We start from the raw sequence: 15,263 nt of genomic DNA on the forward strand, positions 1-15,263 counted from the left end.
CTTTAGGTACTGGAAAGCTGCTATAAGGTCACCCCGGAGCCTCCTCTTCTCCAAGCTGAACAGCCCCAACTCTCTCAGCCTATCTTGATAATAGAGGTGCTCCAGCCCTCTGATCATCTTCGTGGCCCTCCTCTGGACTCGCTCCAGCAGCTCCATGTCCTTCTTGTGTTGGGGACTCCAGAGCTGAACACAGTATTCCAGTGGGGTCTCACGAGAGCTGAGTAGAGGGGCAGAATCCCCTCCCTCGACCTGCTGGCCACACTCCTTTTGATACAGCCCAGGATACGGTTGGCTTTCTGGGCTGCCAGCACACATTGCCGGCTCATGTTGAGCTTCTCATCAAACCAGCACTCCCCAGTCCTTTTCCTCAGGGCTGTTCTCAGCTCATTCTCTGCTCAGCCTGTACTTGTGCTTGGGATTGCCCCGACCTACGTGCAGGACCTTGCACTTGGCCTTGTTGACCTTCTTGAGGTTCTCACAGGCCCACATCTGCAGCCTGTCAAGGTCCCTCTGGATGGCATCCCTTCCCTCCAGTGTGTCCACAACACCACACAACAGTGTCATCTGCAAACTTGCTGAGAGTGCACTCAATCCCACTGTCTATGTCTCCAACAAAGATGTTAAATAGCACTGGTCCCAGTACTGACCCCTGAGGAACACCACTCGTCACAGGCCTCCACGTGGACATTGAACCGTTGACCACAACTCTTTGAGTGCGACCATCCAGCCAATTCCTTATCCACCGAGTGGTCCATCCATCAAAACCACGTCTTTCCAGTTTAGAGATAAGGATGTCGTGTGGGACAGTATCAAATGCTTTGGATAAGTCCAGGTAGATGATGTCAGTTGCTACTGACAACTGTCAGTTGATATTGTATTTCTTAATTTTCCCCAGAAAACAGTGACGTAACCATACCATTTTACTAACTTTACTCTTATAGTCCTTGTTGGCAAGACAACATAGGAAGTTTCTGGCCTGGCAGTTTTAATTTTGACTCAACGGTGGTCCTTGCCAGGCTTTTATATGTCTGCTGATTTCCTATCAAAAAGCTGTGGTAAGCTCTTTTGATATTTGTGCCTGAATTGCTGGCAGTCAAGCTTTCTGGAGTACATGGCCTCAGTGCACATCCAAGGTGCTTAGTGGTTGTGTCCTTTCAAAGAAGTCAAAAGTGCTTCATCAGTGGCTCCAGGTTAGTGGCTAGCAGTGATGTGGCAGACAAGCACAGATGCTGGCAAACTGAGACCACTCTTGGTAGTTCCATCAAGTTCTTATAAAAAGAAGCAAACAATTGGTTAGGAAGTGCTCTTCCTCCAAATATAAATTTTTCTTCAACATAACTCAGACCAAGTGGGAACTTTGCTACTGAAGATGCTCTCTGATGCAATCAACTTGTGTGTACCCTCAGCTGCCTGCGTCAGCGACGTGCTAGGTTCTTAGTATGCTATCCTATATGCTCTGTATTCTGACAGAAATTTTCAGTTCAATAATTTTGAAAAATCTCGGTGGAAAAGGCTTCCTGAAAAGTATATTTCAATGTCATTCATTTTTTCATTGACTGTTAGAGATTAAACTCCTTAGCATTTTTCTGAGCTGTTAGCAACCTTTCCATAAACTACTTGTCTGGTTGCCATGAGGAATAACAAATTGTCAGGGTTTTCTTGCTGGCAATTATCTCTTCGTGTACTTCCATGAAAGCAGAATTGGACGTTTCATCTGCCCATCTTTGTGTTTAGGTACCTAGCAATAAACTCACTCTCCTTTTCACTGACACTGGTCAGCAAAAAGCTGAATTATCTCATCAGAGATGCTCTTTAAGTAGATCATACGCTCACTCATTCTGATGTTTCTCCTCTGAAATGTCAAGTCTTGGTTGTTTTCAGGTTTTCAAAACATGGTAATATCTGAAACCTGTAAAACTCTAAACAGAGCAGAGTACTGACCACTCAAATATTGCACCCTTGAAAAAGCAGCAAGGCCTAATGTTATAATGGCTGGAGTCACGTTTCACTTGTATTTAGCACTTTTTCTTTGCAGCACCCAAAATAAACACTAATTGGCAGCCTTAAGCAGTGGTAGTCACAATAAAAGCTACTCAGAATTGAGACAGTAGTTATTTTATCTGACAATAACCATGATTCTTTCAGGTTCTGTAATTAGTTTGAATTCTGCCACTCAGCATCCATCCTGTTTTTTGAAATCCTTACTGCCATAGGCTGCAAGAAGATATGAGCATCTAGGATTAAAAAAAACCTCATTACCTAGCTAAACAAAATAGAATTTAGAAGCTTACAAATAACCTGTCTTTCAAAATACATTGTTGTCTTTTAATAGGCTTGATGTGACAGTCTTTGAATACATTTTGGAAAGCTACAGAAAAGATGAGAGTTATGTTTTTGGATCACATTGCTTGCAGCTTCATCTAAATATCTTCCTTCTAAATTTTTTTTCATTTTTGAAAATTTGCTTTGGGAAGAAATGCAGACATTGAAAAGGAGAGAAAACTATTGCCAGCTGAAAAGGCGGTTTTGATAATGCTTCTTACACAACTATTTATTTGCAGAACTTCAAATATTAGAATTTCAAGGAAGAAAACTTGATACCTGTGTAAAAAACATATTTTCATTAGTGTGACCTTTGCGTATTGGCACTAGTCACAGTACTTCGGTGTGAAAGTGCTAGATGTTTTGCTGACGCTGCACTGTTTATCTGAAAAAGAGAAAAAGATAGAAGAGAGCCTTAATCTTGGTGAAGGATGTCCAGTGCAAATTATTTGTGAATATTTGAGGCTCTCAGTACATGATTCAGACAAAAATGATCTGGTGTACTTTATATCATTCAGATGATTTTAAATGCGTTATTAAAATATGTTGAAAGCTTTGTCACCACAATTCTCTGCATAATTGCCTTCTTTTAAGGCAATTGATTAAGTTAATCAATTAACTTGATTGTTTTCAGTCACATTTTATGAATAACCCTGAAGAGACATTGGAGAAAATAATTGTTGTGCTATTCGAAAGTATATTTTCAGCTTGAACTTAGTGTATTATTAAGGAATTTTAAAAAAAGAGCATTCTGTTCAGCCTTATAGAAATGCACTTATCTTTTCCAGTAAAAGAAAGCACAAATTATTCCACAGAATAGTTCATATGTGATCACCTTTCTCCATAGCGACATCTAAAGCAATGTTGACCCACTAAGTTTTGGAATTTAAGAAATCAAGTGTATTTCCTTATAAAAGGTATTCAGCTTGTCAAGATACAGTGTTCATAGGATGGTTTGGGTTGGAAGGGACCTTAAAGGCCATCTAGTTCCAACTTCCCTGCAATGGGCAGGGATGTCTTCCACTGGATCAGGCTGCTCAAAGCCCTATCTAACTTGGTCTTGAACGCTTCCCAGCATGGGGCATCCATCACTTCTCTGGGCAGCCTCTTCCAGTGCCTCACCACCCTCACAGTTCAGAATCTCTTCCTTAGATATAATGGAAATCTGCCCTCTTTCAGTTTAAATTCATCACCCCTTGTCCTATCACTACATGCCCTTGTAAATGTCCCTCTCCAGCTTTCTTGGAGACCCCCTTTAGATACTGGAAGGCTGCTAGAAGGTCTCCCCAGAGCCTTCTCTTCTCCAGGCTGAACAACCCCAACTCTCTCAGCCTGTCTTCATAGCAGAGGTGCTCCAGCCCTCTGATCATCTTCATGGCCCATCTCTGGACTTGCTTCAACAGCTCCGTGTCCTTCTTATGTTGGTAGTCCCAGAGCTGAACACAGCACTGCAGGTGGAGTCTCAAGAGAGCAGAGGGGCAGAATCCCCTCCCTCAACCTGCTGGCCACGCTTCTTTTGCTGCAGCCCAGGATACGGTTGGCTTTCTGGGCTGCCAGCACACATTGCCGGCTCATGTTGAGCTTCTCATCAAACCAGCACTTCCAAGTCCCTCTCCTCAGAGCTGCTCTCAATCCATTCTCTGCACAGCTCGTACTTGTGCTTGGGATTGCCCCGACCCGGGTTCAGGACCTTGCACTTGGCCTTGTTGAACTTTAGCAGGTTCTCACAGGCCCACCTCTGCAGCCTGTCAGGGTCCCTCTGGATGGCATCCCTTCCCTCCAGTGTGTCCACAACACCACACAGCTTGGTGTCATCTGCAAACTTGCTGAGGGTGCACTCGGTCCCACTGTCCATGTCTCCAACAAAGATGTTAAATAGCACTGGTCCCAGTACCAACCCCTAAGGAACACCACTCATCACTGGCCTCCACTTGGACATTGAACCGTTGACCGCAACTCTTTGAGTGCGACCATCCAGCCAATTTCTCCTTATCTACCGAGTGGTCCATCCGTCAAAACCATGTCTTTCTAATTTAGAGGCAAGCGGGACAGTGTTAGATGTTTTGGACAAGTCCAAGTAGACTTGTCCAACATCAGTTGCTCTTCCCTTATCCACCTACACTGTAACCCTGTCGTAGAAGGCCACCAAATTTTTCATGCACGATTTGCCCTTAGTTGAAGCCATGTTGGCTGTCACCAATCACCGCCTTTTTATCCACATGCCTTAGCATAGTCGCCAGGAGGATCTGCTCCATGATCTTGCCGGACGCAGAGGTGAGACTGACTGGCCTGTAGTTCCCTGGGTCTTTATTTTTCCCCCCTCTTTAAAACTGGGGGTTATGTTTCCCCGTTTCTTTTTTGTGGGAACTTCACGAGACTGCCACAGCTTCTCAAATACGATGGACAGTGGCTTAGCAACTTCATCTGCCAGGTCCCTTGGGACCTGTGGACACATCAGTTCCCATGGACTTGTGCACCTTCAAGTTCCTTAGACGGTCTTAAGCCTGACCTTCTACAGTGGGCGGTTCTTCATTCTCACAGTCACTGCCTTTGCCTTCTGTGACTTAGGCTGTGCAGCTAGGGCACTTGCCAGTGAAGACTGAGGCAAAGAAGTCATTGAGAACCTCAGCTTTCTCCATATCTTGGGTAACCAGGTGTCCCGTTTCCTTCCGGAGAGGGCCCGTACTTTCTCTAGCTTTCTTTTATCACTGACATACCTATAGAAGCTTTTTGTCTTGCTCTTGATGTCCCTGGCCAGATTTAATTCTATCAGGGCTGTAGCTTTCCTACCTGATCCTCTTGAACTGCTTCATTCAATAGACTAACGTGCTTGGACCATATTGTTTCCTGAAATACATGTACTGGAAAGGGACTATTAAAACGTGAATACTCCTACGCAGACAGAAAATGAGAAGTAATGCCAAATAAAGGCAGAGATGTCACAGTGTGGGATTCTGAGGTATCAAAAAAAGTAGTTTTGTTTATAGAAGTTGACAAGAGGAAAACTGAGAAGTTAATTGCGGTATGTAAACAGAAAGGGGAGAATGAAAAATTCATGCTGGATGAAGAGACACTTGAGTCTGAGAGCCTGCATGAGTTCATCGTATAGAAAGCAGCCCACAGCATGGTGATACTGCATTGGAAAGGATTTCCAGTTTTCCAGAGGAAGAAGCCTCTTCTCCTTGGATAAAGTTTTAAATACAGTATTTTGTAGATATTGTCAGTATACTGTAGTGGTCAGTGGTTTGCATGTTGAAGTTTGCCATGATATAATGTTGTCACACCTGTAATGATTGCTTCTGTTTCTGTCTTGCTGCTTATGTTAATGCCTCACCATGGCTCTGTCAGGCAGTAAGAAAGCTTTTGCTTTCTTGAAGATGTTGCTTAGCATTTCTCTTTAATGGTCATCTTTGTGTATTCTCAGAATGCTTGTGTAAATTAAGAAAATATCCTCATTTACAAAACAGAGAAAAAAAGAGAGAGTGTAAGAGAATAGTAAATTTAGGATTATTTACTATTAGGATTAGTATGATGATCTGTTGGAGAATAGAATCATAGAATGGTTTGCATCGGAAGGGACCTCAAAGATCATCTAGTTCCAAACCCCTGCCATGGGCAGAGACACCCTCCACTACACCAGGTTGCCCAAAGCCTCATCCAGCCTGGCCTTGAACACTTCCAGGGATGGGGCAGCCACAGCTTCTCTGGGCAACCTGTTCCAGTGCCTCACCACCCTCAAAATGAAGAATTTCTTCCTTATATCTAACCTAAATCTGCTCTCTTTCAATTTAAAGCTATTGCCCCTTGTCCTATCACTACATGCCCTCGTAAAAAGTCCTTCTCCAGCTTTCCTGTAGGCCCCCCTCCTAATAGAGTGTTAGAGAAGGGGAGTTGGGAAATCAGTCTGCTTAGTGCTAGATGCCTTGTTTTATGCATAAACCAAGTTTTCTTGGTATTGATAAGTGTAACTCATCTGTTATAACTCTCTAGAAACATTGCATCTGAAGTTGCAGCTCAGATAGGCTTAGTGTCCACTCTTTGTGGTGTGTTGCTGTTCTCACAATGGAACATCGCTCCGTTCAGCTGCCATACTTGCAGTGTACGTGGAAGCTGTTTTGGGATCGATGCTTCAAAGTTGACTTGGGCTCTTACTTCAGAGACAACCGGCTCTCTGTAGTTGTGCTGCACATTTGTCCTTTCCCTCTCTGTTAAAAGAAGTGGCTCTGGGAAGCTTTTGTTTATCTGCTTCATGTATTTTACAAGATTATTTCTTATCTTGCTTTTGTACACAGTGCTTTTCATACAAGATGTTCAGAGCTGGTATCTGTGCGGTTCGTATCCAGCTGCTTATCGCTTCCACCTTAATGGGCTTATCACATGCTCTTTGTCTGGGGCTTGCATGATAGTGAAGGGAAAACTCGAGTTCTCACCTGTATTTCTGTGGCTCCTTTGTCATTTGCATTCCTTGTGTGTTCTCTTTTCCCTAGTGTGGTTGCTGAAGAAAATGGCCATGCTAACACACCTCAGAAGGGACTGTTAACTGAAGACACCACTGTAGCTTCTGGGGTACTTGAGGCAGTCTCAAAATCTACTTTTTCACCCCAAGTAGTGCAGGTCTCAGAAGAGCAGAATACGGTGCCTACTCCAGTAAAAAAGTCAAGCAAGACAAAACCACAAATAGATGTGAAAGCAGAGTTGGAGAAGAGACAAGGAGGAAAGCAACTGCTTAATTTGGTCGTAATAGGTAATACTGTTAAATTAAGTTTTTGACAAACAGATTAAAAACTATTTTGGTTGAATCTGGAAGTGATACAGAAGCAAAACTGTCATCTCTCCAGGGAAGGGAAATCTCATGCTTTTTCAGTCACATCTCTTTGATTGTTATTCTTTGGAGGGAGTACATTCTGATGACCTTGACTAGGACAGTGAGGTTGACTTAGCTTCCTTTTGACCATATAGTAAAACGTACTTTAGTTTGGTTTCATTCTTGCAGTATGTTCTTTTTGGTATGAATTTGGATGTGCTATGTGGCTGTCATGCCGAGTGTTTCAATGAACTATCTGTCTGTATCTCATATCTTACAGGATTTTGAAATCCTATGGACTGCATAAGCATTATTGGTGCATGTGATTTTCGTATGTTTTAATATATATCTTCTTGTACTGTATTTAATTGTGTAAATTAATAAAATTGATATAATGTTCATTTCCCTCCATAGGACATGTTGATGCAGGTAAAAGTACTTTAATGGGTCATCTGCTCTACCTTTTGGGAAATGTGAACAAAAGAACTATGCACAAATACGAACAGGAATCTAAGAAGGCTGGCAAAGCTTCGTTTGCCTATGCATGGGTCTTGGATGAAACTGGTGAAGAAAGAGAAAGGTAGCAACGTCTTTTAATGAGAATTACCTTTTTTCCTGAAAGAACAACATTTGTTAGGAGTTATCAATCTACTAATAATGCTTTGGTAGAAATATTGTAAATGTTTAAAGATATTGACTCCGTACTTATTAGCAGATATTTTTCTTTGTCTATAGGAGTACATGTCATCAAAAGAAAAATTAATATCCTTGTTTGGTTATAAGAAATGTGAACACAAAGTTGAGTATTTCTTCATGTATTCCTACGCTGTGGAGTGCGGTGTAGGACTGCAATGTGGAATACTTCTAGTAGCCGAGTTAATTCATTTAAAGCTGCCTTACTGGTATATTGCTGCCAAATTTCTCTGAGTTTGGTTATCACTGTATGGGAAAGTTCTAGGTTAAATTTTTCTATGGAAGGTGTCAGAATTATAAACTAGACACTGAAATGTCAGGTCATCACATGACTTACGTTACGTTAAATACAAAATCTATAAATTAATTAAATTAATACATTATATTTGTATACTTTATAAACTGCCTTTAATTTATTAACTTGAAATACAAAATTTAAAATTAAATTTTACCATATTGAAAAAGTACGGTAATGAGAAGCAGTGAAGCTAATTTTTTTTTTTAAAAAAAAGGAAAATCTGTAAGAGCTTTTAAGAACACTATATGGGAAGCTAAAGACATGATAGCCTGTGTTCACAAAATAATAAAAATAGGCATTTTCTTATATATTTATATTTTTAAGATCACTTGTCACTTATGGTTTAATAGCTTGTTGTAAGCTCTTCTGGTTGGAAAGATAACCTTCACCATGTAAACTGGTGCTGAAGAACATAGAATCATAGAATCATAGAATGGTTTGGGTCAGAAGGGACCTCAAAGATCATCTAGTTCCAACCTCCTGCCATGGCCAGGGAAACCCTCCGCTACACCAGGTTGCCCAAAGCCTCATCCAACCTGGCCTTGAACACTTGCAGGGATGGGGCATCCACAACTTCTCTGGGCAACCTGTTCCAGTGCCTCACCATCCTCTAAGTGAAAAATTTCTTCCTTATATCTAATCTAAATCTCCCCTCTTTCAGTTTAAATCCATTGCCCCTTGTCCTATCACTACACGCTCTTGTAAAAAGTCCCTCTCCAGCTTTCCTGTAGGCCCTTTAGGTACTGGAAAGCTGCAATAAGATCACCCCGGAGCCTTCTCTTCTCCAGGCTGAACAGCCCCAACTCTCTCAGCCTGTCTTCATAGCAGAGGTGCTCCAGCCGTCGGATCATCTTCGTGGCCCTTCTCTGGACCCGCTCCAGTAACTCCATGTCCTTGTTGTGCTGGGGACCCCAGAGCTGAATGCAGTATTCCAGGTGGGGTCTCACGAGAGCAGAGTAGAGGGGCAGAATCACCTCCCTCGACCTGCTGGCCGCGCTCCTTTTGGTACAGCCCAGGATACGGTTGGCTTTCTGGGCTGCCGGTGCACATTGCCGGCTCATGTTGAGCTTCTCATCAAACCAGCACTCCCCAGTCCTTTTCCTCAGGGCTGTTCTCAGCTCATTCTCTGCTCAGCCTGTACTTGTGGTTGGCATTGCCCTGACCTACATGCAGGACCTTGCACTTGGCCTTGTTGAACTTCATGAGGTTCTTACAGGCCCACCTCTCGAGCCTGTCAGGGTCCCTCTGGATGGCATCCCTTCCCTCCAGCTTGTCCACAACACCACACAACTTGGTGTCATCTGCAGACTTGCTGAGGGTGCACTTGATCCCACTGTCCAAGACACCAACATGGAGTAGGGCAGTCCCTGTCGAGTGTGTTACTGTCATTGTTTTTGAAGGTGGATACACTTTGGCAGTGTCCCTGTATATAGCTAAACTTTTGCCCATGTGAGTCCTCTCACAAAGTGCACGTACAGACCTGAGTAGTGGTGGGGTGTGTTGGGGGCTGCGGGTGTGGGGAAGGGGAGAACAATCCTAAAGTGACCAAACACAAATTTTGAAGGTAGCGTTACGTCAGTCACGGCTGATGATGTTGTAGTGGTGGTGTTGTCATGACATTGTAGTCTAAGGATGTAAAAGAGGAAAACCTGGTGGGGGAAGGTCTCTTAATCTCCATAGACGTAGCTGGGTGTAAAACAGACAAACTTTGAATATCAATTCTTTTCACAGATCTGTAATAGAATAACTAAACACCATATTAAGTATGTTATTTTATTAATACAAGCTACCTTTGATAAGATTTCATTAATGTGTGAAACTGGAAGTAAAGACAAGTATTTATTGCCTGTGAAAAGTAAAATGTTAACAGAAAGTAAAGTTTGTGGAATAATTGTCATGAGCTTTAAAAGTGTTATCCCTTGATCTGTGATTTTTTTTTTAATTTTTTTTTTTAGTATCCAACAGTTGTGCATTTATGTACCAGACTTCTCTTTGGAAGACAAATTGTAATAATTAAAGGAAAAGTTTTCCGAATTGGTATTTTTGATTAGTTCTGTTTTCCCTTTACTTTGAGTTTTGTATTTTTAAAGAGAAACTTTCTGGAGCCATCTGTAAATGTTTGGGGGTTTTGGGGGGTTATTTTGTTGATTTTTTTTTTTTGTCATTGGAAGTAGCATATTTTGAGTATCTATGCTAATGTGAGAAGTTTTATCCCTTGAAATTGCCTGTCTTCGTCATGTCTAAGGGAGATGCAGGTGACTAACCCAAATACAGGCATGTGTGACAGATGTTTGTGTTGGATCAGAAGAATCCTGTCCTATGTGCCGTGCAGAACACGTAGTTGTTAGTGAGATGTGAAACTAAGTCAAAGCAGTGTGGTCCCTCCTTGATACTCAGTAGTTCCACACGTGGATCTTTGCAAATGTATGGCTGTATTCCTGTAGTTCCATACCTCTTTTTTTTTTTTGTTCTTGGCTATGTTTCTGTTACTCTGAGGCCTTTTTCTGAAAAGCTAAGTATTAAAAGTAGAATTAGTAATGATTAGTAACAATTTTCCTGTTCTCACTGTGCTTGTTGGGACATAGTCTGTGGGTGCATGGAGGTAGTACTGTGAATTCTGGGTGTTTGTTTCTTTGCAACTAGAGTTACTGAAAGGCAACTCTAGAGGTCTGCTTTTCCAGCAAACATGTTTCTTTGGATTTTTTTTTGTGCAGCCTACATCAAATGAAAGCTATGAAGTGTACAATTTCTTGATTGTGTTTTTAATAACTTGCTTTATATCTCTATTTCAGAGGAGTTTTAACGGTGTGTTGTGTGTATGCTTTGTTTAAGGGGAGTGACAATGGATGTGGGCATGACCAAATTCGAGACAAAGACGAAAGTGATTACACTGATGGATGCTCCAGGCCACAAAGACTTCATTCCAAATATGATCACAGGAGCTGCACAGGTAGAGATGGTCTAAAAGTCTTTTTCCAATAGCATTATTATTTACAACTATTTCTTAAATTTGTTTTCTTCTTTTAAAATCTAAGATGAAATGGAATCATTGATGGTGCTAGGATATCTTTGAGGTTTTCATGAGTTTTTTCTAAACTTAAGAATGCATTTAGTTCTAAAGGCAGTTGCTTTTCTTTTAGGTCGTTAACTTTTTGGAGGACAGTTTTATATGGGAAGTAATTTGAATATTAAGTTACAGTTTGATAAAATCATAGAATCATAGAATGATTAGGGCTGGAAGGGACCTTCAAAGGTCATCTAGTCCAACCCCCCTGCAAGGAACAGGGATATCTCCAACTAGATCAGGTTGCTCAGGGCAATCTGATCAGAGATCAGAGTTGAGCTTTGAAAGCTTTTCAGATATGGCATATATCTACTCAGGAGGTTCTGTAAAAGCGGTCTTGTAGGTAAAGATTTTAAGTGGTTTTGAGCTTAAAGAAAAAAGATTTGGGGACATCATACAAAAGACATTCTTTTCTGTTTAACAATATATTTTATGTGGGATGAGAGAACCTAGCATACATAACAGTTTATGCAGAATGCATCTATGTTGTCAATGGGACATTTACAGAGACTATGTGCCACTTGTTTTAGGAACAGTGGGTAAAGTCAAAAGTATTGGGCACTACCCATTGAATTCAGTGAGGCACTCACCGTTCTCGTATACGTTAGTTGTTTAATTTATGGAAATAATAAATCAGAGGGGAAAAGAATAACAAGTAGTTACATGGCATAAAATGTGTGACATGTTTTTCCACTTAAAGACACCCTTTTTCAAATAGTAGAATTAGTTCTCCAAAGTAGAGGTATACTCAAAGATTTTATTTTTTTTTTAATTTCCAAAGCTCAGCTACTGTGTAGAGGTTTTTGCTTTGTGCATGTCATTAAAGTCTGAAATGTGAGTTTTATCTTAAGATCTCAGTAAGGATGGGTCCTGTGAGTCTGATTTTAAAGACAGAGAACTGTACTGTAGGAAGACTGGTTTGTCCTAAATTCTGCTCTAGCTCTGAAGCAGAGCCTGGGTAAGAATTCAGACCTTGTGACCCAGTGGTTTGTCTACAGAATAGTCAAAAGTTTGTAAATTATGATGTCGAGCTTGTACAGTCATCCAAATTGTGAAGCATATCTTGTAAAAAGTTCAGGAGTTTTAAAATTAGAAATGGATCTTGAGTTTCAGAACAGTGGAAGATGTCGACTCAGCCACGCCGTTTCTTTACAACTTTAATTTAAATTGATTTATCTTTTGGGGGAAAAGTGATACAGGCAGAAGTGTTGAAGAGGAGACTTAGAGATCCACCAGCAGTTGTACCAGTTCAGCAGAAGGTGGAGCTGGCCAAATAAGACTTGGTATCTCTGTGATCCCTCAGCTCTTGGGATGGTGAGGGGCTGGTCTGTTCTGAAGCCTGTTGAGGAATCGGTGAAACTTTGCAAGTTTCTGTTGCCTGTGAGAGTAGGCTGAGTGCTGAAGCCATGGGTGGAAGAAAGCAAACGTGGAAATGGCTCTGGTGCCTTTTTATTGTGGAGAATTCTGTTAGGAGGTAAATCCCCAACTGCTGTTATGCAAAATGCAAATCAGCCTTATCAGGGCCGGGATCTGGCCTTTGATGCATATGGTTGATTCACGTAAGTCCCGCGGTACGGTTTTCATGCTTTAGAGAATACAGAATGTCCTTTTTTTGAGGGAGAAGTTCACCGCAATGCACTTCTGAGGCTGAGAGCTGTGGGGAAATTCATCCCTCATCCTTTTCCCGTTCTCACACTCGCCCTGTCTCTGTATGAGCTGTGGGGATTTCACGCTTGGGAGAAGGCAAGGGGAATTCAGAGCCAGGACGACATGCCGTCTCTGTTCCTTGTCCTGGCATCCTGAAGCATAAGCACGGAAGGAAAGGGAGAAAGTACCACTTTTTCTCCTCTCTCTTTCCATTGTGTTCGTCTTGTCAGTCCTATGAAATTGTCTTACACGTGTCTCTTGACAGCAGTACCCTTATTGTTCACAATTGTTGCCATTGCTCAGTACATGATGATGGTCTAACTGGCTGTTACTTACTGCAGCTGGAAAAGTAGAAGTATTAGCAGCATTTAAGGCTGACAGCAAAAATCTGTGGGTTTTCCCTGTGCTGACTTACATGCTGACTTTTGTGCAGTGCTGTAGACTGTAAATAGATACTATTTACTCTTAATGCTGTGGCAGAGAGTTTGCCTAGATGATAAATAGGCTACTTTGTCTTTTCACCTTGTGATTTTGGCATGCTTTGGTCTGTTGAGTGGACTGAGACCGGGAAGTATCCAATCCAACATGAAGTTGGCTGGTTGTCCCAGTTCAGTAGAGTGAGGTGATTTATCTGTAATTTTTTGCAGCTTCTCACTGTGAAAGTGTCTAGACTGAGACAGGGAGACCTGGACATTGTGCTCATACCTGCTCTTAAGCTTCTGGAGCACAGGTTGCTTTGGTTTAGTTGAGGTCTGCGCAGCACATCCATAGTGGGTAGTTTGGTTTTGGGAACCTGTCCTCTTCAAAGAGTTGGCTTGTGTTTAGTAGAAAATGGTGATTTATGACATGAGATGACATAATGCCATAATATCTCACTGAAACGGGCATGACCCAGGTAGGACTGAGCAGTTTCAATTACGTTTGAAACACATCAGAATTCTTCCCGTGTAAAATACATTTTCTGTGAAATGTTGCTGATTGACGTATTTACCCAGATTATTTCCACCTCTTAATCAGTTTTGATTGTATTTTTTTTTTAATCTAGGCTGATGTGGCTATTTTGGTTGTGGATGCTAGCAGAGGAGAGTTTGAAGCAGGGTTTGAGACGGGTGGACAAACTCGAGAACATGGATTATTAGTGCGCTCTCTTGGAGTGACACAGCTAGCTGTTGCAGTCAATAAAATGGACCAGGTACATGCTCAAATTTTCGTTTAATTGAAGGGTTTCCATCTAGGATTGTGGACCATAAGTTTAAGGATCAATACGGTGAAACTAATAATGAAGTATTGTTTCTTTCTTTGATTCTCAGCTCTGTCTCTTGTGTTTAGACTTTACAATGCTTTTTTTTTTTTTATGGGTGTATTTTCAAATATAAAAGATAGTTTTGGTGCTAAAATGACTAAGAGTCCCTCTTGTACTAGTGAAAATTTCACATAAGCAGTTAACCCAGTGGCATCTGCAAGGGCATCTTGGTGGTCATTTGGGTCAGGACCCCAAGAGCTTTATTTAAATACGTAAGATATTACTAGTTGTGCTTTAGATTGTTACTGTGTTGTATATGTTCTTGCTGAATCTGAATTTTGTGTAATCTTAAAAAAAAAAAAAAGATACTCTTCAAGGACAAATCAAACTAAAGAGGCTTGCAAATTAACTGGTGTGTTGTTTGTTGTCATTGATTGTTAATGTGTATGCTCTTTTGTATTTAACTGTGAATCCACCTGGAAATGTCGTATTTATAAATTCATTAGGTGCTGTGTGTGAAGAACGCCTAATGATACTACAGAGCTAATTACATGCAGCTGTATGTTCAAGCCATGGTTAAAAATCTACAGTTTTATTATCATAATCTGTTTTCTATTTTAGGTCAATTGGCAACAGGAAAGATTTCAGGAAATTACGAGTAAGCTTGGCCAGTTTCTTAAACAAGCTGGCTTTAAGGTAATATAATTTTCTCAGGTCTTTGTTGCTTTTTTCAAGCGTTTGGGTAAGATGAGCTTTTCCTACAGTCAGGTTATTTTGTGTCACTTTCCTGCTACTACTACATGCAGATAGTATAGCAGATTATTTTTCTTACTGGTAGGGTGTACACTGAGCCTTGGATAAGGTTAGTCAGTTCTTTAATACTTTTTCTTTCATCGTTTTTGTTTACGTCTGTTTTATCTTTGGAACACTTGCGTCATTTGTAATTTCTTACGATTGTTGTCTACAAAGCAGAACAGACCAAGGATCATCTATCTTAATGTTCAGGATTACACTAATTATCCAGAGCAGGTGTCAATGTGGGTTATGAACTCATAAGAACACTCTCCATTTCCTATTCTTGACTGTTCTTCTCACATTTCCTCAGTTCCAACTACTATCCATTAGGACTGGCTGTGGCCTTCCTGAAATCCCTGTGCATAAAGAAGAAATTCAAACCAAAGTTTTGTCTGTT

At 41.2% G+C, this 15,263-nt stretch overlaps 1 protein-coding gene across 1 annotated transcript in view; it reads left to right on the plus strand.

The window, feature by feature from the left end:
• Nucleotides 1-15,263, plus strand: part of HBS1L (HBS1 like translational GTPase) — a 67,362-nt gene that overhangs the window by 39,737 nt on the left and 12,362 nt on the right. The window contains exons 6-10 of the mRNA XM_086631230.1: nt 6,810-7,066; nt 7,541-7,706; nt 10,950-11,067; nt 13,874-14,020; nt 14,693-14,767. Coding sequence (XP_086487356.1) covers nt 6,810-7,066; nt 7,541-7,706; nt 10,950-11,067; nt 13,874-14,020; nt 14,693-14,767 — 763 coding nt within the window. The remainder of the gene's footprint in view (nt 1-6,809; nt 7,067-7,540; nt 7,707-10,949; nt 11,068-13,873; nt 14,021-14,692; nt 14,768-15,263) is intronic.

Source organism: Tauraco erythrolophus, chromosome 2, assembly GCF_009769465.1.
Source record: "Tauraco erythrolophus isolate bTauEry1 chromosome 2, bTauEry1.pri, whole genome shotgun sequence".
NCBI classification, from domain to species: domain Eukaryota; kingdom Metazoa; phylum Chordata; class Aves; order Musophagiformes; family Musophagidae; genus Tauraco; species Tauraco erythrolophus.